The sequence below is a fragment of the Pteronotus mesoamericanus genome, unplaced genomic scaffold (genome assembly GCF_021234165.1).
Source record: "Pteronotus mesoamericanus isolate MK-2021 breed Mesoamerican mustached bat unplaced genomic scaffold, CSHL_Meso_final scaffold_705, whole genome shotgun sequence".
NCBI lineage: Eukaryota > Metazoa > Chordata > Mammalia > Chiroptera > Mormoopidae > Pteronotus > Pteronotus mesoamericanus.
In genome coordinates, this window is record NW_026555326.1 from 11,235,373 (window position 1) to 11,257,068 (window position 21,696).

At 41.0% G+C, this 21,696-nt stretch overlaps 1 protein-coding gene and 1 pseudogene across 1 annotated transcript; both read left to right on the top strand.

The window, feature by feature from the left end:
* The first annotated feature begins 6,509 nt into the window (after nucleotides 1-6,509).
* LOC129062482 (uncharacterized) lies at nucleotides 6,510-6,623 on the top strand (annotated as a pseudogene).
* A 4,876-nt stretch (nucleotides 6,624-11,499) lies between these two features.
* Nucleotides 11,500-15,401, top strand: TXNIP (thioredoxin interacting protein). The gene is made up of 8 exons (XM_054563408.1): nucleotides 11,500-12,018; nucleotides 12,381-12,453; nucleotides 12,547-12,694; nucleotides 12,912-13,014; nucleotides 13,127-13,383; nucleotides 13,486-13,642; nucleotides 13,755-13,906; nucleotides 14,035-15,401. The coding sequence occupies exons 1-8, from the start codon at nucleotides 11,769-11,771 to the stop codon at nucleotides 14,068-14,070; spliced, it is 1,176 nt and encodes a 391-aa protein (XP_054419383.1). The 5' UTR covers nucleotides 11,500-11,768; the 3' UTR covers nucleotides 14,071-15,401.
* The last annotated feature ends 6,295 nt before the right edge of the window (nucleotides 15,402-21,696 follow it).

Consider the following 21,696-nt stretch of genomic DNA (forward strand, 5'->3'; position numbering starts at 1 on the left):
TACAAGACAAAAGAAAATTTACATGTAAGTTCTATATAAGAAACATAAACAATGTGCTATGGAGTACTCAAAAAAAGAATGAAATCCTCTTTGATTCCAAGATGAAAGATGAGGGGTTTGAGACCCTGAACAGTGTGGCTCAGTTGGTGGGGCATTGTCCTGAATATCAAAGGGCCCCTGGTTCAATTCCCAGCAGTAGAACACGCCTGGGTTGTGGGTTTCGCCCTAGTCGGGGTGTGTATAGGATGCAAGGGGCCACTGATCAATGTTTCTCTCCTTCTTTCTCTCTCCCTTCCTTCTCTCTAAAAATAAATAAACACCTTTAATTTAAAAAAAAGAAATTGGGCCCTGGCTGGTGTGGCTCAGTGGATTGAGCGCTGGCCTGCAAACCAAAAGGTCGCTTGTTCAATTCCCAGTCAGGGCACATGCCTGGGTTGTGGTCCCCAGTGGGGGGGGGCGTGTGAGAGGCAACCACTTAATGTTTCTCTCCCTGTCTTTCTTCCTTCCCCTCTCTCTAAAAATAAATATTTTTTTAAATAAAATGTAAAAATAAAAATAAATAAAAAATAAAATAGTTTTAAAAATAAAAAAAGTTAAAATAAGGAATTGGGAATCAAGAAAGATTTCATAAAGGAAAAGTCATTGGCTGCCTATCCAAGAGTGGGAAGGATTTCAAAAAGCAGATATGTGAGGAAGGTCAGGCATTCCAGGTAGAGAGAACAACGTAAACAAAGGCAGAGAAGGATATATTAGGAGAACAGTGAGTACTCAGGTTTGGCTGAGGTATAGGGTACATACGTAAGAAAGTAGTCGGAAATGAGACTGGAAGTTTGGTTGAGGCCAATTTGTGAAGGCTTTTAAATGCCAGGTCAAAGCATATAAATTTGATTGTTAAAACAATGGGTTTTGGAGCCTCATAGGAAACATAAATTTAATTTTGATAGATTAATTTAGTCACGGTCTCTAGATTATAGCACAAATATCAGTTAAAAGTTATTAAAATAAAATAAACCAAGTAACAAGGACACAAACAACAGTGGTGGCAGTGGAATAAGAGCTAGTTCTAGAAACACTAGAAAGATGGCCTCTATAGAATTGGCAGTTGATTGGATGTAGGGAATGTCAGAGAGGAAGGAATCAAAGGCAGTTCCTGGATTCTAAGCCTTGAAAACTGAAGGAATGTATAACTATTTTATTAAAAGAAACAAGAGGAAGAACGGAATTTAAGCACAGGGGCAAGATTATGAATTCCATACTGGAGAGGTTAAATCTGAGATGCCAGCTGGAATTTTGGAGACAGACTAAAGGTATTGTATAGATTTTTACATGAGTGATGTACAGATGGGTGAACTGAAGAGCAAACTTAAAGAAAAAAAGGAAGAAGGACAATAAGCCCTTAAGAAAAGCTTTCAGGGAGCATAAAATAAAAAAAGAAAGAAAGAAAAAAATTGCTAGCAAGGAAAAAGTCCAAAAGCCAAGAGATTGTTTACATGTGTAAGAATAGCAGTTTTGTAGGAGTCAAGGGGAATAAGACCTTATGGAATTTCTTCAAAGAAGGAATTCAAATGACCAGTAAGCACATAAAAAGGATAGCTATAATTTTTTTAATGGAAAATAACAAGCATCAGTGAGGATGAGGAGAAAATGTTGCAGCTGCTGTGAGAAACACTTTGGTGGTTCCTCAATAAGTGAAACAGAGAATTAAACAGAATATGACCCAGGAATCTCACCCCTAGGTATTTTTCTTGAAGAGCTGAAAACAAGTACTCAAATAGTTGTACATGCACATTTATAGCACATTCATTTTCACATTTAAAATGAATTGTGAAGACATTCATTTTCACAATAGCCAAAAGGTAGAAACAACCCAAATGTCCATCAAGGAATGAATGGTTAAACATATTGGGGTATACCTATGCAATGGCATATTATTTGGACATAAGAAGGAATAAAGTACTGACATGCTACAACTTGCAAGAACCTCAAAAACATTATGATCAATGAAAGAAGCCAGGAACAAAGTCACATATTGTGTGATTTCATTTGCAAGACATAGGCAGAATGGGAGATGAAAATCAAGATGGCAGAGGAGTGAATGTAAGTCACACTGACCTCCTCCCGGGACCAATCTGGAATTACAACTAAATTGTGGAGAAAGCAGCTGGAACAAACAACTGAACAATAGTCAGAGAGTAGCCTTATAACCTCAGACAGACGGATGGATCGGCTTTAGCACAACCCAACTGGTAAGGAGCGTGGTAGAGACTCAAGAAGGCGGGCAGGGCACCCGTGGGCAGCAGTGCCAGAGGGATATTGAAACGGCCAGTTGGATCTCCCTGGGAAGAGCGAGGTCTAAACCATAAGCGGAGATCTCCAGCCTACAGCACCAGAACCCAAAAACTACACAGATAACAACCAGCTGCAAAAAGCGGCAGGGTTGCTCTCTGCCAGAGACAGGCGGCTGGAGATGCAAAAAGCCTTTTAAAGGGCCAAGGCATAAATTTTTATTTATTTTTTTATAATAATAAAAAAATTATTATTTTTATTACTTACCCTGGTCTCCAGCAAAGGTGGGGGCGGAGTGGGCTAGAGACACTTGAGGAGAGACTGGAGACCGAGGCTTTGGGGAGAAAACTGAGAGAGTAGCCAGCAGGATCCCAGTGCTAACTCCTCCCCCATATGGCAGCAGCCATCTGACTCAGGCGGACCACTCCCCTGAGCAGCAGCACCGTGAGAGGACCCGATAACCCCACCCACAGGAGGGACTCTGCCCCTCCCTGTGATGTCTAAGCCTGACTGCTGAGTGCAGAGTGACTAGATTAACAACTGAAGGAGACAGCCACAGACAGTAGATTCCTGGAAGTCTCAAAAAGACTGCCTAAGGTCAGACAGGGTCAACAGCTGACACCATCAGAAGCAGAGCCAGAAAGAAAAAACAGCCGTCTCCTACCACAGAAGTTCACACCACAAAGTCAGGAAATCAAGACAGATCAATTTATTTAAGAAGCAGAAGCAAAAACGAAGAGTCTCACAAACAACGGGAAGACAAAGAAACACCCCCCAGTCAAAGGGAAAGGAGGCATCCCCAGAAAGAGAAATAAATGAAATAGAGGCAAGTAAATTATCAGATACTGAGTTCAAAACAGTGGTTCTAAGGAAGCTCATGAGCTCAGTGAGCTCAGAGAGAATCACAAAAAACTACAGGGAAACTACGAGGAACTTACTGCAAATTGTATCAGCATGAAAAAGGACATAGAAGCTATCGATGAGAGACAAGAGGGAATGAAAAATACAATTTCTGAATTGAAGAACACAGTAGAAGGAATCAAAAACAGGCTAGATGAAGCAGAGGATCGAATCAGCACCCTGGAGGTTAAGCTTGAAAAAAGCTCCCAGAAAGAGCAAGAAAATGAAAAAAGACTCAGAAGAGTGAAGAGGCATTTAGGGAAATGCAGGACAACCTGAAATGTAATAATATCCGTATAAAGGGATATCGGAAGGAGAAAAAGAGGAGCAAGGGATAGAGAACCTGTTGGAAAAAGTCATGATGGAAAACTTCCTTAGTCTGAGGAGAGAAAAAGTCACACAAGTCCCCGAAGCACAGAGGGTCCCACTCAAGAGAAACCCAATGAGGCCCGCTCCAAGACACATCATCATTAAAATGGCAAATATCAAAGACAAACAGAGAATCCTAAAGGCAGCAAGGGAGAAACAGGTAGTAACATATAAGGGAGCCCCAGTATGGCTAGCAGCTGACTTCCCAACAACAGAAACACTACAGCCAGAGGGAATGGCAAGAAATATTCCAAGGAGAGAAAAGCAAAGGCCTGCAACCAACACTGCTCTACCCAGCAAGGCCCTCAATTAAAATGGAAGGCGAAATAAGGAGTTTCCCAGACAAAAGAAGGCTAAAGGAATACACCTTCCACCAAACCAGCATTGAAAGATACGCTAAAGGGACTGCTTTAAGAAGACAAAGAAAAAGAGTTACGAATACCCAGGTCCTTTCACAGTCACCTATACTTGATATTACCAATATTTTTAATATGTATTAATCTGATTGGGACAACAATGTGTTATTTTAATTGTTACTTTATTATTTGTTGAAACTAAACCTGTTTTTTGTATATTTCTTGCCTATTTCTATTATTTTTAAAAAGCTTTAAATGACTTTTCAGTATTCTTTATCCATATTTTTATTAAATGTAGAATTTTTTCCTTAAAAAAACTATTAACCCTTTTTTAGATGTGTTGCAAGTGCTTTCCTATTCTATTACTTGTCCTTTAACTTTTTCTATTTGTATATTACTGTATAGTCTTAAATGTTTAATATAGTCATACTGTCAATGTATAATATTGACATACTGTAATATTATAGCTTCTGGGTTTGAATATTTTACTTCAGGGTAAGAAAAATATTATTTTGTATTTTCTCCTAGAACTCCTTAGATTTTACATATTGATTTTTAACTCACCTGAATACTTTTTGTATAATGTGTGAAAGAGGGCTCTATATTTGTTTTATTTCAAGATAAAGTGGTCCATGCACCTTATTTGTTGAATAAGCCTTATTTTCCCCCATTGAATTGAAATATCAATTTAATAATATATTACATTGTTAGAAAGATATATATGTTTGTTTCTAGAATGCTCATTTTATTTCATTGAATAATCTACTCGATTATTTCTGTGCTGGTGTCATGTTGTTTTACTTGCTGAGACTTTTCAATGGATTTAAATTTTTTAATATTTTATAATGGATCTTGACATTTAAAAAAAATAAATAAAATCAATCTGCATTTTAAAAAGGAAAGAAAGGAAGGACTCCTACCTTTTGCGACAACATGGATGGAACTGGAGAATATTATGCTAAGTGAAATAAGCCAGTGGGTGAAAGACAAATAACCATATGATCTTACCGATAAGTGGAATCTATTCAACAAAATAAACTAACGAACAAAATAAACCCCATGTATGGAAACATGGAGCAGACTGAAAGTGACCAGAGGGTATAGGGAATGAAGACAATGGTGGAAAGAAGGAGAAGGGACTAGACAAAGAACATGTGTGAATGACCCGTGGACATGGACAACAGAGTGGGAATTGACTGAGGGAGAGGGGTGTGAGGGTGGGGTGGGTGGAGGAGGGCAAAGGGGGAAAAAGTGAGACTACTGTAATTGAGTAAATGTGGCTTAAAAATTAAAATTAAAAAAGAATAGTATAGGAAATGGAGAAGCTAAAAACACTTTTTTTTAATTAATTTTTCCAAATACATTTGTCCCTCTTTCCCCCACCACTTTCTCCTGCCCCCTACCCCCCCCAATCCTTCCCCACTTTAGTTTTGTCCATGAGTCCTTGCTCTATGTTCCTTGACTTGCCCCTTCCCTTCCTTTTATATACAACCCATGGACATGAACTAAAGGTGCAGGAGAATGCTGGGAGGGGTGCAGGGCAGAGGGGGAGAAAGGGGAGTAAAAAATGGGACTACTGTAATAGCATAATCAATAAAATATACTTTTTTTATTTATTGATTTCAGAGAGAGAGAAAGCAAGGAAAAGAGTAAAAATATTGACTGCTGTTGTTTTACTTTTTCATGCATTCATTGGTTGACTCTTGCATGGGACTTGACCAGGGTAGAACCCACAAATCTAGTGTATTAGGATGATACTCCAACCAACTGAGCTACCTACCTAGGCCAGATGAGATATTTTTAATAATTAAAACTAAACTAAGAAAACAAAACAAAACAAAACAAAAAAGGCCTCCACAAAGCCTCCTAGAAACAACTCTAGTTTAAGTATTAAGACTCCTGGATTTGGTGGGTGGCTCCACCAGTTACTATATGTCTTAAGGCAAGTCAAATAAAATAAGAACGGGCTTTAAAAAAAAAACCTGCTAAACCCCTTTAATTCTGAAGTTTTACATCTTATCCTGAATCCTTTAGAATGAAGATCAAACAAGGTATGATGTGTTAAAGCCCTGAGAGGCAGGACAACACATCAGAAAGAGTATTAACACAAACAGCGCTTTAGATCAGACACACCTGAGTTCAGCTCTTGCTCCATTTATAAAACTGTGACCTCAGGCATATTACTTAACCCTTTAAGTCTGACTAAATCAATCCTGAGTTATAGGGTTATTGTAGGAATTAAATGAAATAATCTAACCTTAAATCTTTTCTAGAAAAAGATGACAGATGAACTTATAAACAATATATAATTGAGATTATCTTAAGTACTTGGTCCATTACAGGGGCTAAAAAAATGACAAAAAAGTCATTTTGAACTCAAGATGCCCTACAATTATTAGTGTACTCTTATTTAGCTATGAATTTGAGGTGCGCACACACATACACACACACGCAGTCTTAAATCCACATTCTCTTTCAAACCTCTACTTGCTTTTAACCTGACATTCCCTGGGAAAATGGGAAAGTGTCATGGTTAAGAGTAAAAGGGAAGCTTACCCTTTGTGGAGGTCACCAAAGTGCTTAACAAGACAAAGAAAGGTGCTAGCTCTGGCAGCACATATACTAAAATTTGTATACAGAATGATAACAAAAAGATTAGCATGACCCCTGCACAAAGATGACATGCAAATTTGTGAAGTGTTTCATATTTTAAATTTGATGAGAAAAAAAGTCATGCAAGCCCAGGAAGCACAGAGGATACCAGTCAAGATGAGCCCAAAGAGGCCCACTACAACACACATCATAATTAAAATGACAAATATCAAAGACAAAGAGAGAATCTTAAAGTCAGCAAGGGAAAAACAAAGTAACATACAAGGGAGTGCCAATAAGGCTAGCAGCTGATTTCTCAACAGAAACACTGCAAGCCAGAGGAAATGGCAAGAAATATTCCATGGAATGAAAAGCAAAGGCCTACAACCAAGACTGCTCTACCCAGCAAGGCTCTCAATTAAAATGGAAGGTGAAATAAGGAGCTTCCCAGACAAAAGAAAGCTAAAAGAATACACCTCCACCACACCAGCATTGCAACACATGTTAAAGGGACTGCATTAAGAAGATGAAGAAAAACAGAGAGAGAGGGCGGAACACAGGTACAAAGCGGGGAAATGGCAATGAATAAGCACTTATCAATAATAACCTTAAACGTGAATGGATTAAATGCTCAGCCCAGAATGGATTAAATAGAGAGCCCAGAAATAACTCCGAGTCTCTATGGTCAATTAATATTCAACAAAAGGGCAGGAGCATAAAATGGAGTAAAAATAGCCTCTTCAATAAATGGTGTTGCAAGATCTGGACAGATACATGCAAAAAAAAAATGAAACTAGACCACTAACTTACACTCAATATAAACTAAAGATGGATAAAAGACTTAAATATAAATCATGACACCACAGAAGTCCTAGAGGAGAACATAAGCAGGAAAATGTCAGATATCCTATGCAGCAATATTTTCACCAATGTGTTCCCTAAGGCAAGGGATATAAAGGAAAGAATAAACAAATGGAACTATATCAAACTAAAAAGTTTTTGCACAGCTAAAGAAAACAGCAACAAAATGGAAAGGGAACCAATCGTATTGGAAAATATAATTGCCAATGATACCTCAGAAAAAAGTTTGATCTTCAAAATATGTATATAACTCACATGACTTCACACCAGGAAGACAAATAATCCAATTAAAAAATGGGCAAAGGACCTGAATAAACACTTCTCCAAGGAGGTCATACAGAGGGCCTATAGGCATGTGAAAGGATGTTCAACATCACTAGCCATCAGAGAGATGCAAATTAAAACCACAGTGAGATACTACTTCACATGGTCAGAATGGCCATCATTAACAAATCAACAAACAAGTGCTGGGGAGGAGAAAAGGGAACCCTAATACACTGTCAGTGGGAATGCAGACCTGTGCGGCCACTGTGGAAAACAGGATGGAACTTCCTCAAAGAACTAAAAATAGAACTGCCTTTTGATCCAGTGATTCCACTGCTGGGATTATATCCTAAGAATCCTGAAACACCAAATCAAAAGAAGCTATGCACCCCTATGTTCATAAGCAGCGTTATTTACAATAGCCAAGTGTTTGAAATGGCCCAAGTGCCCGTCAGTAAACTGTGCTACATTTACACAATGGAATACTGCTCAGCAGAAAGGAAGGAGGAACTCCTACCATTAACAACAGCATGGGTGGAACTGGAGAGTATTATGCTAAGTGAAATAAGCTAGGCAGTGAATGAGAGATACCATATGATCTCACCTATAAGTGGAACCTAATGAACAAAATAAACAAATGAGCAAAAAATGAACCAGAGACATGGAAATAAAGAACAAACTGACAGTGACCAGAGGGCGGGGAATAAGGGGGACAGGCAGGAGGAGGGTCAAGGCAAGGAATATGTACATAGGACTCATGGACAAGGATAATGCAATGAGGATTGTCTTTGGGAGCAGGGGTTGGACAGGGCTGGGAAGAGCAACGGAGGAAATTTGGAACAATGGTACTGAACAACAACAAAAAAAAAAAAGACAAAAAAAGGGTTTGTTTTGCTTTAGGAAGTAGGAGTCTTTAGAGTCCCTAAATGTTTGTCATGCCAGAGGTTGAAGAACTGACTGGTAACCGAGTGCTAAGGGTGCCCAAAAGCTTTGGCCTTACCTCTCAACCACCACCAGCAAAGCAAACAACAGTCACCACTTTGTTTCCTGATGGCACTGGGATTGAAGAGGGTGGGGAGGAGGTAAAGATGATCCCACTTGCAAAACTGCAGGACTTAGTCCTACTTTGCTGTTTCTCCTGGACTGACTTTTTTCTCCTTACAAGTGTTTGCACCCTGATTTCAAGACAGGAATTTAGAATATTTTTTCTTCCATCCACCCAGGAACTGAGAAAGAAGAATCAAGGGGCAGATTTTATCAGAATACCAGGCTATTAAGTGAAAGGTCATAAACAACTCTGTCCAGGAGAGCTCCACTTCAGAACATGCCTTGGCTACAGGCCTGGTGAACAGCTGCTGCCAAAACAAAATAGTTTTTTGGCATTTAAGGGAACCCAGGAATAACAAAGAGCAAGTGAGTGGCCTGTACTGAGTACTGCAAAATGAGAAAGTAAGAATAAACTGGAGGCCAAGGGAGGAACTTAGAGCAAGAGAGAATCATACTAAGATTTTTTTAAAACTAAAAATTTCAGCACTTCATAGATGTACCCAAATAAATAAATACCAACATTCCCTTTTTTCTAAGATGTCCCAAGTCAATGCCACCCTGCTCTATTAAATACCCACTCCCCCATCCCCTCAAAATTACCTATTTATACATCACATGCTGTTTAACAATATTGATTCATGTATTTCTTTGTAAGCATTTTGATGTTTCATTTTATGTACACTTTCATACCCACCAAACTAAAAATTCTCCCAGAAACCATAATTTTGAATTTACAAAATTACTTTCTAGTGCTCCAGATAATTCAGTGAATATTGTCTACTGACCCAAAACAAATCACGCCTCTTTGGTTAACTTTCTAGAATGGTGTATCGCCTAAAACCTACACACCTTAAGGTTCAAAATGTTCCTTTTTTCATTCATGGGAGTTGATGCCACATGTGTGTGTTTCCAACAGTCTTGATGCCAGATTCTTGGGCTTGTTTAATATTGGGGTTGAGTTGTAACTTAGCCTTAGGATGTCAACCCAATTAGGGGGTATGAGCAATGAATAGCCGTCTTTTTGCTGATAGGATTTCTGTATAATCTAATGCTTCTTATTTACTTCCCCATCTCAATCTTGGGAACATCATCTTCCTCTTTCCATCATGACACAGAAACCAGAAAGGGGGGTGGGGTCCCAGGAATCAAAGAAAAGTGAGAAGAATCCCTGTAACTCTATGTACAAATTTTTCCTATCACATTTATAAATAAGTTCTCAGGAGTCAGCTCTTAAGATGTTTCATGGCCAGCTATGGAAACACCCATCTGACAGACAGTCAAAATGACAACACAGGATGAGGAGTCAGGGTCTGCTTTAATTTGAACATATCCTGTTCTGATGATTCATCTATCTGCTCTTTTCTTTCTTACCAGTTTCCAAACAGGTTAGGAAGTTTTATAAGATAGAGAAATTATCCCTTCAAACAGGTATATGATCATCTCATCCACTAACACTTTAGTTGTGAACAAGAAAACTTTCCTGCTTTTAACTAACTTCAAGGCTGGGAGGAGTGTGGACTACAGGTTTAGGTGTATACTTTTGATTAATTAGTTGGAGGACAAATGAATACCATAAAAAAAAAAGTTATAGTAATTAAAAAAGTGAAAAGCCCTGGCTGGTGTTGCTCAGTGGACTGACTGCCCACCTACGAACTGAAAGGGCTCCAGTTGGATTCCCAGTCATGCTTGGGTTGCCAGCCAGGTCCTCGGAGGTGAGAGACAACCAATTGGTGAATGTCTCACACATTGACGTTTCTCTCTCCCTCTTTATCCCGCCCTTTCCCTCTCTCTAAAAATAAATAAATAAAATCTTTTAAAAAGAAAGTGAAAAGAGTGAAGCATAATTTTTGCCCCTTTCCTGAAAAAACAGGGAGGGAGGGAGAGATAATTGGAGCCTAAGAACACACCTTAGTGGAGCCTTTAGTGGTAAGGTCATGAGGTAGCTGGGGGAACATACACAAAGTGTTTCCCAAGTTCCCAGGTAGAAACTGAAGAGATGAGAGGATAAGCAACAGGATGTGAACACACCCTTACTATTTCCGTTCCAGAGAACAGAGAGAACAGACTGGAGGGTACAGAGGGTGAGGAACAGCACAGGCCAAAAGCCTACCGCCTAGAGCCGGGAGCACCCAAGGGCTGAAAGAAAGGCAAAAGGCCGATCAGCTACACACACCCGCTTTCCAGTGAGGACTTGAGGTTTAAAATTTGTGGCAAGTTCAACTTGCCTTCACAGAGAGTTTTTGTTCTTATTTTTTTTTAATAGAGATGTGGGGCAGTAGAAAAACAAAGTGGGTCTTCCTGAACAGTAACACCTACTGTATTGTTAAAGCTCTGGGATTGCTTTTCACACTGCTTGCCACTTGTGAATAAATGGGCACCTATTAAATTGCTTAGGGGGTGTCAAGAAATTCCCTCATAATAACGTCTTCCTTTTACCTTCAAACACCGCCCCCAGCCCAGAAGCCGTCTACACCCTCCCTCCGAAGGCCACTGACCCTGAACGCATATTACGGTCTGCGAGGTCCTTCTTCCTCTGAGCCTAAGGGAGGCCGTTTTGCAGCCCACCTCCTCCCCCTGCCCTCCGCCTCCCCCGCCCGCTCCCTGCCGGCTTCCAGCAAGGACAGCAGTCACAACAACCATTTTCCCCGCCAGGAGCACTCCGTGTCCACGCACCGCTGCAGCCTCTCTGATTGGCCAGGCTCCTGGTAAACAAGGGCTGGGCAGCCAATGAGAGGGCTGTGCACGAGGGTAGCACGAGCTCCCAGGGCTAGAGCTCGCGTGGCGCTGCCAGCCGGGGCTACTATATAGAGCAGTTTCCTGGTTTAGTCAAATTATTTTCTCCGTTTTGGCAGCGTGAGTGTGGTGAGCTAGCTCGCTGATCACCCGGAGCGCTCTTCTTGCCATCGGAGGAAAGGAAACAGCTTATTTTTCCCTTGAAATTGCATAACCAGCAGTTTAAATTTTTTGACATCTTTTCAAAAATTGTTGAGTCTTTTGAAGAGGGAAATCTTAAGTTATTCCCTAGGGTTCTTGGATTTCGAGTTTTATTCTTCCTACCCCTATTTCTAACTCTTGTGCCAACCCAGCTTAATCATGGTAATGTTCAAAAAGATCAAGTCTTTTGAGGTGCTCTTTAACGACCCTGATAAGGTGTATGGCAGTGGGGACAAGGTGGCTGGACGGGTAATAGTGGAGGTGTGTGAAGTCACTCGAGTCAAAGCTGTCAGGGTCCTAGCTTGCGGAGTGGCCAAAGTACTCTGGATGCAAGGATCGCAGCAGTGCAAACAGACCTTGGAGTATCTGCGCTACGAAGACACACTTCTCCTGGAGGACCAGCCAACAGGTCAGTGGCCCAGTTGTTCTTTGCCGGAGGGTGAAGGCTGTTTTGAGAATAGAATTGAATCGAACAATTGGATGCTATTCTAAATATTCTAAGTTGCTCTGGTTGAGAGGTTTGGATTTGGTGTTGCATTCCTATCTTTTTACACTTTTAATTTACAACCTCCGCCGGAAAAAAAAAAAAAGATTAGTTTGTCCAGTTTCTTATGGTTCCTTGTTGTGAAGGTAGTCCTGTGAGATGTTTTCTTAGCGAGAGATTTTTTTGTATGCCTAAGTTACTTTTCCTTGCCCAAGACCTCCTTATCACATGGATGAATTTTAAGTGTAACAAAAACCTCATGGCTACTCACTTTTCTCTCCCTTCAGGTGAGAATGAGATGGTTATCATGAGACCTGGAAACAAATACGAGTACAAGTTCGGCTTTGAGCTTCCTCAGGGGTAGGTAGCAGCTAAATGCATGTTTGGACTTTTTTTATCTTACCCTTTTTTGATCTTGGAGAGTATTTTTACATTTTTTCCTCTTTCTTACAGGCCTCTGGGAACATCCTTCAAAGGAAAATACGGGTGTGTAGACTACTGGGTGAAGGCTTTTCTTGATCGCCCCAGCCAGCCAACTCAAGAGACAAAGAAAAACTTCGAAGTGATGGATCTAGTGGATATCAATACCCCTGATTTAATGGTGAGGTTCATTTTTTAAGATTCGATTCCCTTGGGTCTCAGGGATGATAAGTCGCATGTCTTGGGCCTTACATTGAAATACCTCAGAGAATCAAGTTCTTAGATCACTAAGGGGAGGTAAAGCTACTACCTACTCTAGGTAAGGAGTAGAAAGTAAACAAGCAGAGAAAGGACCCCTGGAAATTCTCAAAACAACTTTTCACCCCCATTCTGCATAGGCACCAGTGTCTGCTAAAAAGGAGAAGAAGGTTTCCTGCATGTTCATTCCTGATGGGCGGGTATCTGTCTCTGCCCGAATTGACAGAAAAGGATTTTGTGAAGGTAAAAACCTAGTCCTTAAAAAATAGTAGTATGACAAAATAGAAACTGTAGATTTGGGAGTAGGAACAGAAAAAAACTCATTATCCCTACTTTCCATCTTTCTGATTTCTAGGTGATGAGATTTCCATCCATGCTGACTTTGAGAATACATGTTCCCGAATCATTGTTCCCAAAGCAGCCATTGTAGCCCGCCACACTTACCTTGCCAATGGCCAGACCAAGGTGCTGACGCAGAAGTTGTCGTCAGTTAGAGGCAATCATATTATTTCTGGAACCTGTGCATCATGGCGTGGCAAGAGCCTTCGGGTACAGAAGATCAGGCCTTCTATCCTGGGTTGCAATATCCTTCGAGTTGAATATTTCCTGCTGGTGAGTGTGGGTGAGGCTGGAGAGAAAGTTGCTTGCCTATCTAAATTGCAGTAGTGTTTTTTCCAGACTTTCAGTTTAACAAACTACCAACTTCCTTTCTAGATCTATGTTAGTGTCCCTGGTTCCAAGAAAGTCATTCTTGATCTGCCCCTGGTAATTGGCAGCAAGTCTGGTCTGAGTAGCCGGACGTCCAGCATGGCCAGCCAAACCAGCTCTGAGATGAGTTGGGTGGATCTCAACATCCCCGACACCCCTGAAGGTAAGCCAGACCTAATATCTTATCTTACCCTCCGGCCTGTTTGGGTTTGTAAAACTGTGATGGTCAGGCATTTCTGGGCCAGGTTTCTTATCCAGTACTTTTCTCTCTCTAGCTCCTCCTTGCTATATGGATATCATTCCTGAAGATCACCGGTTAGAGAGCCCCACCACTCCTCTGCTAGATGACACAGATGGTTCTCAGGACAGCCCTATTTTTATGTATGCTCCTGAGTTCAAGTTCATGCCACCACCTACTTACACTGAGGTAAGAATTGTCATTTTACCACTACATTTGTTGTAGGTTTTCTACAGGAAGTTCACTCGGAGGGATTGCTAAAGGCCAGTTTTCTTTTATTACCGAAACTAAAATGGTCTTGTCTGTCTTCCTTCCAGGTGGATCCCTGCATCCTCAACAACAATGTGCAGTGAGCATGTGGAAGAAAAGAAGTAGCTGTTATCTACTTTTCTTTGTGCCTCTATGCTGTACTGTCTGTCACAGACTCCACAGTCTCTACAGTAGGGGTTGGTTCCACCCCAGCCTCTGACTCCCTGGTGTAGGAGATGATCAGCAGGCAATCTCCTGGGCCTTAAAGGTTGCATGCTCATCCTCAGCCAGTGAGATATTGTGACTGTATCGGGGTGTTTACCAGATGGGTATTAAAACACTCTAGAAAAACTTAGGCCCATCCTATTTTCTCAGATCTTGAAAATTGAGGCATACTCAGTAGAAATGGCCTCCAGGCATGATCTTACCAAGTTTTTCTTGGAGGGGAATATAGATTGTTACAATGGTATCAGATCTTGAGCTCCTGTGCCATGTGGGACAGGGCCAATTTATCAAACTGGGAAAATGAAAAAAAAAAACCATGTTCAAAGCTTTGAGAAAAGGGGGTTCTTAAAATTATTTTTGCCCTTTGTACATTTATAGGGGAAAAAATCCTCCAGAGCTGATTTGGTCTGGACTTTGGAGAGCTGCTTGAGTTAAAATGAAGAAGGTCTAAGGTTGTCTTGGCTAAGAATGTATTTTAATTTGGCCTAAAGCAGTAATAACTGTGTCCTACCAAAGGTCTTAAAAGCTGTTTTTAGAGCCTATTGCACTGTGTTCTGTTGAAATCATGTGGGAGAATGTTTCTCTTTTCATGTGACTCCTTGGAATTGATTCTGAGGGAAATGTGTTTTAGCACTTTAGTTTCTGTCAAATTTTTTTATTTTCTTTTTTCTATCTCAAAATGTAAGCTAAAACTGGTCTACTATGTCTTTAGGGGTAAGCAGAAGGGCAAAAAACAAAAAAGCATTATTTTTGAGACTTCATCCCAGTGTACAGAATTCTATAATTCTGACACATTATACAAGAAGGGTTGCTGCTATCAGCCTTGCCTACTGTGACTTATCCATACCTAGGGAAAAACTCTAAATCAAGATACCCCAACACTGATCAGAGCCTTCAGACACTGCCATGAGAAATGGGAGGGCAGGTCTTCACAAAAGCCCCCAGGGCTTCCTGTTTCTAACCAGTGTTAGGAGATGGGGGATGTTAACAGCCCCTCTCTCACTGCAGCCTTTAGCACTTTGTTTCCTGTTCTGTGTTAGAGCACTGAGCTCCACTCTTCTCTGAGAAAGTATGTGGACTGAAGGTGGTTATTTTTTTTAATTTGTGTATCTTTTTGTATGATAAACCATATTTTGTACTTAACCAGATGTATTTTCACCCCAATTCTTTGTAAAAAACAATAAAAATAAAGGTTTTTTAATGGCAGAAACTTGTTTTCTCATGTGTGAGATGGTTGGAGAAGTTATTAGGAAGTGCCTGAAGGAGTGTGTTTCCCCTGCTTCACAATTGATTCTTGAAAACCCTGTAAAGAGTGTTACCTACTGACTAATAAATTTAGTCAGGTTGTGGTTTTAGAAGGGTGAAAAGGGAAGAAATTTGAGCTCTACTTTAATGAGCCTTTTCCAAATCAATAAAAACTAGCTGGGCTCTCCCAGTATTCTAAGCTAACTTTCTACATTAATTGCTAATAAATTTCTTAATTTTGGAGTACCTGAATTTTTTAATGAGCTCTTGAAATACAGGGAAGTGAGGTTGGTAGGAAGGGTTTACAGTCCCATATTTTATAATTTGGCTTTATCATGGTTTCTTCCCCGTGTAAGCCTGGTTTATGTGCAACAAGATAATTATTCAGGACTTAGGGATTTAAGAGTTATGACTATTAAGGTTTGTTAAGGCTGCTCCCATTTTTTTTTTAATCCAAGCATGTAGTCATAACTCAGAAAACGTTTGCTGAGTATGCAACTCCATCCTCATCCCTTAGGATATGTATGCTTCATCAGTTCCTATTTCTTCCTTGTAGGGTAATAACAGTAGATTACATTATTCCACATCTAACTGAAATGATATTCCTAAAAGGCTGAGTAGGATGAGCTACCCTGAAATATGAGAGGTTAATGTACTTTTTGATTTCTGACTCATTTAAACTTTTGTAGACAGAGCTAGTCCCGGCCTTTACCTGGGGTTCGTTTTTAACTGTGGACCCCTACATACTAATTACAAACCTCAGATTTCTGGAAATCCATAAAGTCAATCAATGTGAATTGAACAGAAAGTGAAACTGAAGATTCTCACTTCAATCTATGTCATCTTATTCTCAGGAGCTCTTCTGCTCTCCTTGCTCTGTTTTTTCCTTACTAGGGTGTCAAAGTTTCTAGCTCTCTTTTGCCACTTTGACTCTCACCTTTTATTCGGATCTCTGCCTCCTTTTCTTGCCTATTCAAGAATCTGCTTGCTCCTCCCCTTTTCAAATCAGTGACCAGGAAACTAGGTCAAAGTTGATGGAAAAGTTTTTACTGCAGCTGGTTTTCCAGGGACTGGAGAGTTGGAGCAAGAACAAAAGCAAGCCAGAGTGCAGAACTAAGGGATGGAGAGAGCAAGGAGCACAAAGCCCAGTTGTTTGTTTATATACCTGGCTACTGGTAACTAACTTGAGAAGGGGATAACATACATGGGTCTGCCAGAGAGATGATCCTCTAAGAGCCAGAGCATAACGCATCCCCTCCTGATTCCTTTATACCTCAAATCCAGCACTTCCAATAGAACTTTTCTATAATGATGGAAATTTTCCATATTTGTGTTAATATGGTAGCCACTCGCCAGCCACACACATGGCTATCAAGCTCTGAAATGTGGCTACTGTGACTGAAGAACTGAATATTTATTTTTGTTTAACTTAATTTAAATGTAGTAAGTGCTATGTGATTAGTGACTACCCTATTAAACAGTATGGCAAAATCTGAGGAAGGAAATAAGCAGCTATAGCTGTTCACCCAGAGGAAACACCCCCTCCTTAGAGCACGAAAGGTCCCATTGGACTCCCTTTTGCCTTCTACGCACAACTTCTACCTCACCTCAGGACATTTACTGCATGTAGGTTCACTTTATACTGTCCTGGGTACTGGCCCAGCTATTTCTCCATTAAAGTGGGCAAATATTTTGGGTCTTCCTTTCCCTTATTCTTTTCATATGCCTTTTAATTTTTAAAGTGCTATAACTTCTATGTACAACCGTTAGAGGAGATTCAGTTCCTAGTATCAAATATTCATTAGGTCCCATGTGGTATAGGAAGAATTGAGAGAAGACAGACAACTAAAGAAAGCTAAAAAAAAAATTGAACAGGGCAGGTTTACCAACCAGGGTCCTTGGCTACCTTAATACCTCTGAACAGACTGGAAACACAAGGATGTTGTAATTTGGACTGAGGCATTGGGAAGCAAAAATGTCGGGAGGGGATCTGACCAAGCATCTGGTCAAAAACTATTGCATGGTAGCTGAAAAGAGATGAAGTGGGGTGAAGGAGTGACTTTTGTCCAGGTCTTTCAACAGCATGCAGATCTTTTCCTGGTGTTCTTTCCTTGGACCATCTCTAAGTGATAGAATGCATAAGGTGGATAAGGAAAATATTTTACTGCCCACTTCAGTGGCCCAGTCTCTGTCCCAAGGACCCCCACCTCAGTAGTTCTGGAGTGAGAGGGAAGAAACTTCTGCCCCATTCTCTGTGCTGACCCCATATCCACCTCCATTTCCTAAGCCTAAAACTCCCTCTCAGAGATGACTGTACATCCAGGCCACAGGTCCTGAACCTATAGCCTAAAAAAATTTCAAGGATTAGCCTGCCTACGATATTAAGGAGAAATAGTGTTACTGTACTGTACTAAAGGGGTCCTTTCATCTGCACATATCAAAGCCCAAGAAGACATGAACAGGAATTTGCAGCAAAGAAAGTAACAGTTTATTTTTAGGAAGTGGCCCGCACTGGGAGACAGGTTAGCTAATGACCAAAGACCTGGTTCCCCATGGTTTCCAGGGGATGGATTATATATGGAAAAAGTAAATTATGGTTACTAAGGGAGGGTCATGGTCAAAGTCGTGGTCTTTATTAATTGGTCGTGCTAGGGTAGGGGGTAGTTGATCAGAGCATCTGGTCCTGATGCCAGCCATGGCACTGCTTTGTCTTTTCTGGGCCTGGAACTGAAACACACTTGAGGCCCAGATGTTATCTCTAATTTGACCAACATTAGAGATAATCAGAACCTCATTGTCCTGAGGACTTAATAATTAAGGGAGTTGTCCTGCAAGGAAGAAAGAAACAGGTAAGTCAGTGTGCTGAATGAGGCCATTTTGAGTCAAAAAGAAAGGAAGGAGTAAAGGTCACATTAAAGAAAGTTTCTACTGGGTCATAATAGTATAGTGTGGTGATTTTCAACCAGTGTGTCACAAGAATTTTTAAAACATGCAGTACCTGACTATTTAGTCAGGGACATTGATGTCTTTTACCTTACATTGTTAAAAAAATAACAACCAACACAACAATAGCCACTGGGTGTGAATGAATCAATATTATACCTACTTTTTTATGTCAGATGGGCAAAAGTATGTGTTTTGGTGTGCCACAGAATTTTAGTTGTTGGGGAATGCCCTGCCTGATTTCAGGAGCTGCAGCCCCGCCCACAGGTGAGAGGGCCCTAAGGTTGGAAATAATCAAGGAGGCCTTGGAAAAACAGGCCGCTGAGGAGACAAAACCTGTTCCCCTGGCAAGGGCACAGCCCCTGCCTTCCTCACATCACCCTGCTTGGCCCTGTGATGGTCCAATGTTGATGACGGGTAAGTTCTCTCGCGAGGAGAGACGACCTAAGACAGACATCAGCTGGTATGCGCTGTGGGAGAAGGACTTGGGGGACATGAAGAAAGGGCAAAAAGGCCCGCACCCCTTGGCTTGGCTTGGATGTGGCTGGGGGTCCTCATTCTATCTGAAAGTAGTCTCCTTATCTCTTGGTGGCTCTGCCCCACCCACCTGGCTCAGGCTTGCAACAATAGTAAAGGCAGGTACAGCCCTAAATTGGATTGGGCGGTTCCCGGGGATAATCAGGCCTAGAAGAAGTAAGTTCCTCTAAGCATGCTTTGTTCTTCCCTCAAAAGCGATAACCAGCTCATACTGGGAAGGAGATTTACATTATTCATAGACCCTGACCTGAGGCAGATCTCTTGTGTTCCTCCAATTGTTATCTATGATCTCTATTTGTTTTCTGTAAACATAGTCTTTTGACATTGATTGATGAGCTTTGCTTCCATACCCCTGTACATACGGTTCTCAATAAAAGCCTTTGGACAAGGAGGTTCAGAGCCTTCCTTCTCTCCTAGAGGGAACTTGCCATGTCCCCTCTCCTGGCAAACAGAGAAGTGTTTGTGACAACTCATATTTATTCCCCCCAATCTGTGACAATCCCAGGATGGGCTCTGCAGGATTCAGAGCCCCACTTCCTCTTCAGCTGGCTCGAGACAGTAACCCTTAGATCCAGGAGCACATGCAACCCATGCTCCTTGCAATGCGTTGCCCCCCACGAGAGATGGCGCCTGAACAGGGACATTTAGTAATTAGTTTATGTGTGCTGTGAGAGGAAAAGGTTGAAAATCATTCAAAGAGTGTGGTAGTGAAGCAAATATATCCTAGATACAAACTTTCTAAATTCAAATCTTACTTCCACCACTTAATAAGCTCTATGACTTTGAGCAACTTGTTTAATCTCTGGGTTTGTTTACCTGTAAAATGGGAGATAATAATAGTATCTACTTTGGAAGATTATTGTGAAGATTTTAACAACGTATGTTAGGTGTTAGAACAATAGCAAGTAAATTGTTTGTTACCTAAAATAAAAGAGGAGACATATCCTCCACCTCCACCTCGACCACTGCCAACTTAATTAGTTCACTCCCAACCATGTCTCAAAAATTGTTCTTCCTCCTTAACCTGTCAGAAGACCATTCTTTCTTCATTCTTCTTCATTCCTTTCCTGCATTTGGGGGAAAAAAACAGCCTGAAAAGAAGTCAGTGTATAGAAGCTGACTCAGCCTGGGCTGGGGTTCATTGTGGTAGGGGACAGGTAGCCTACTGTTGGAACTCCCATCCCCAGCCCAGGACAGGACTTTTGCACACCTTTAACCTCTGTTGGTATAGCCCTGGGAGAAAAAGAGTTTTCTCTCCCATAATTTCTGTGTGCTTTTCAGGTCTTTGGAACCTCCTGGAAATTAACTGAGCTTTCTTAGCTTTTTAGTATACAACTCCAGAAGAAAGCTGTCCACCATTTGGAGTGACAAACTGAGGAACACAGCGTACTGGATATACAATGGGACACTACAAAGAATCCTCAGACTCCTTATTTAAAAGTATTGCATGTTGTTTGATTTTTTAAAATTTTCCCCTGAGGTGGCCTAGACTAAGCAGCACAAAAACCAGTGGAGGACAGCAGTGGCTTGTTTAGCCACGGTAAAAATTAAAGCTTGAGACCTTTGTAGCAAGAAGGGGTAAAGCTGTCCCACTTGCACATCGCCAAAGTCACAGGTGGCCCAGGTTTTAAGGTTTCTAAAGACCCAAGTTGTTCACAAATCCATTGTCTGTGTTCTTACAGTTAACAAGACTCAGGGAACCTCAGGACATTCTACAAGGGCAATAAGTACTTGGGATCTGCAGCCCAAGAAAAGCCCTGCTGGCTCAACAAGCATGAAGATGAACCTGAAGACCAAGAAACAGCAGAAGGAGCAACTATATCCACTGTGGTCAAGGCCTGAGCATCCTGGCATCAATAAAGCACAAACTGGCTAAAAAAGGAAAGAAGGGAGGGAGGGAGGGAGGGAGGGAGAAAAGCAACCCCTAGCCAGGTGGCTCATACACCAAAACGTCATGGGTTCCATCCCTGGTTGGGGTCCTGGGTTGCCTATGGAAGACAATAGGTCTATGTTTCTCTCTAATAATAATGTCTCTCTGTCTCTCTCTTTCTCTCTCTCTCTCATTCTATCCCTTAAAAAAGAAATCAATAAACATATCCTCAGGTGAAGATTTAAAAAAAAAAACAATAGAGGTGAGCCTACTGATGAGGCCCAATTTAGCCTATTTAGACTATTCCTATTTTTCCCTGACCTTTCACTTGGCTTAACCCTGCTGTACTTTCTACTGGGCTTGTTATATAAGGCTAAAAGATTGAACAGATTCTGAAGACAGGGTTTTTTTCTGACTACTAAGTTATTGGTCTTCTCTAGGCAATGGAGTGATGGGAGAAGGAAGGACATGGGGACATAATTGTAAATCCCAAATGTTTTGAGTGCTGGGATGTCAGGCAAGATCTATTCTCACTCCTTATTGGGTGATGGAGCTGTTGACTCCCTCTCCAAGTCAATCAGATAGTTAGTAAACAGGTTCTTGGAAATGTCTGGCTTGGTGTCCAACTTGAATATTTTTAACCTCCTGGACAGATGGAGAGAGGAAGGATTTCAATTGCTGGGAGGGATGGTAAGGTCAGGGGCGTGAGAACTGTGTTTCCTTTTTATGGTCCTATGGCTAAAGGCCCCTCCCCCTCCACTTTACCTGTCTAAATTCTGACTTCCTCTTTCATCTATCTAGACTCATAGTTAATCCCTCCTTTTTCTCCTGTTCTCCCATTTCTCTCTATTCCTGGTCTTTCATGTTTGACTCGCCTTCCATCTCTGAGGAAACTTTGGTTTCTATTCCA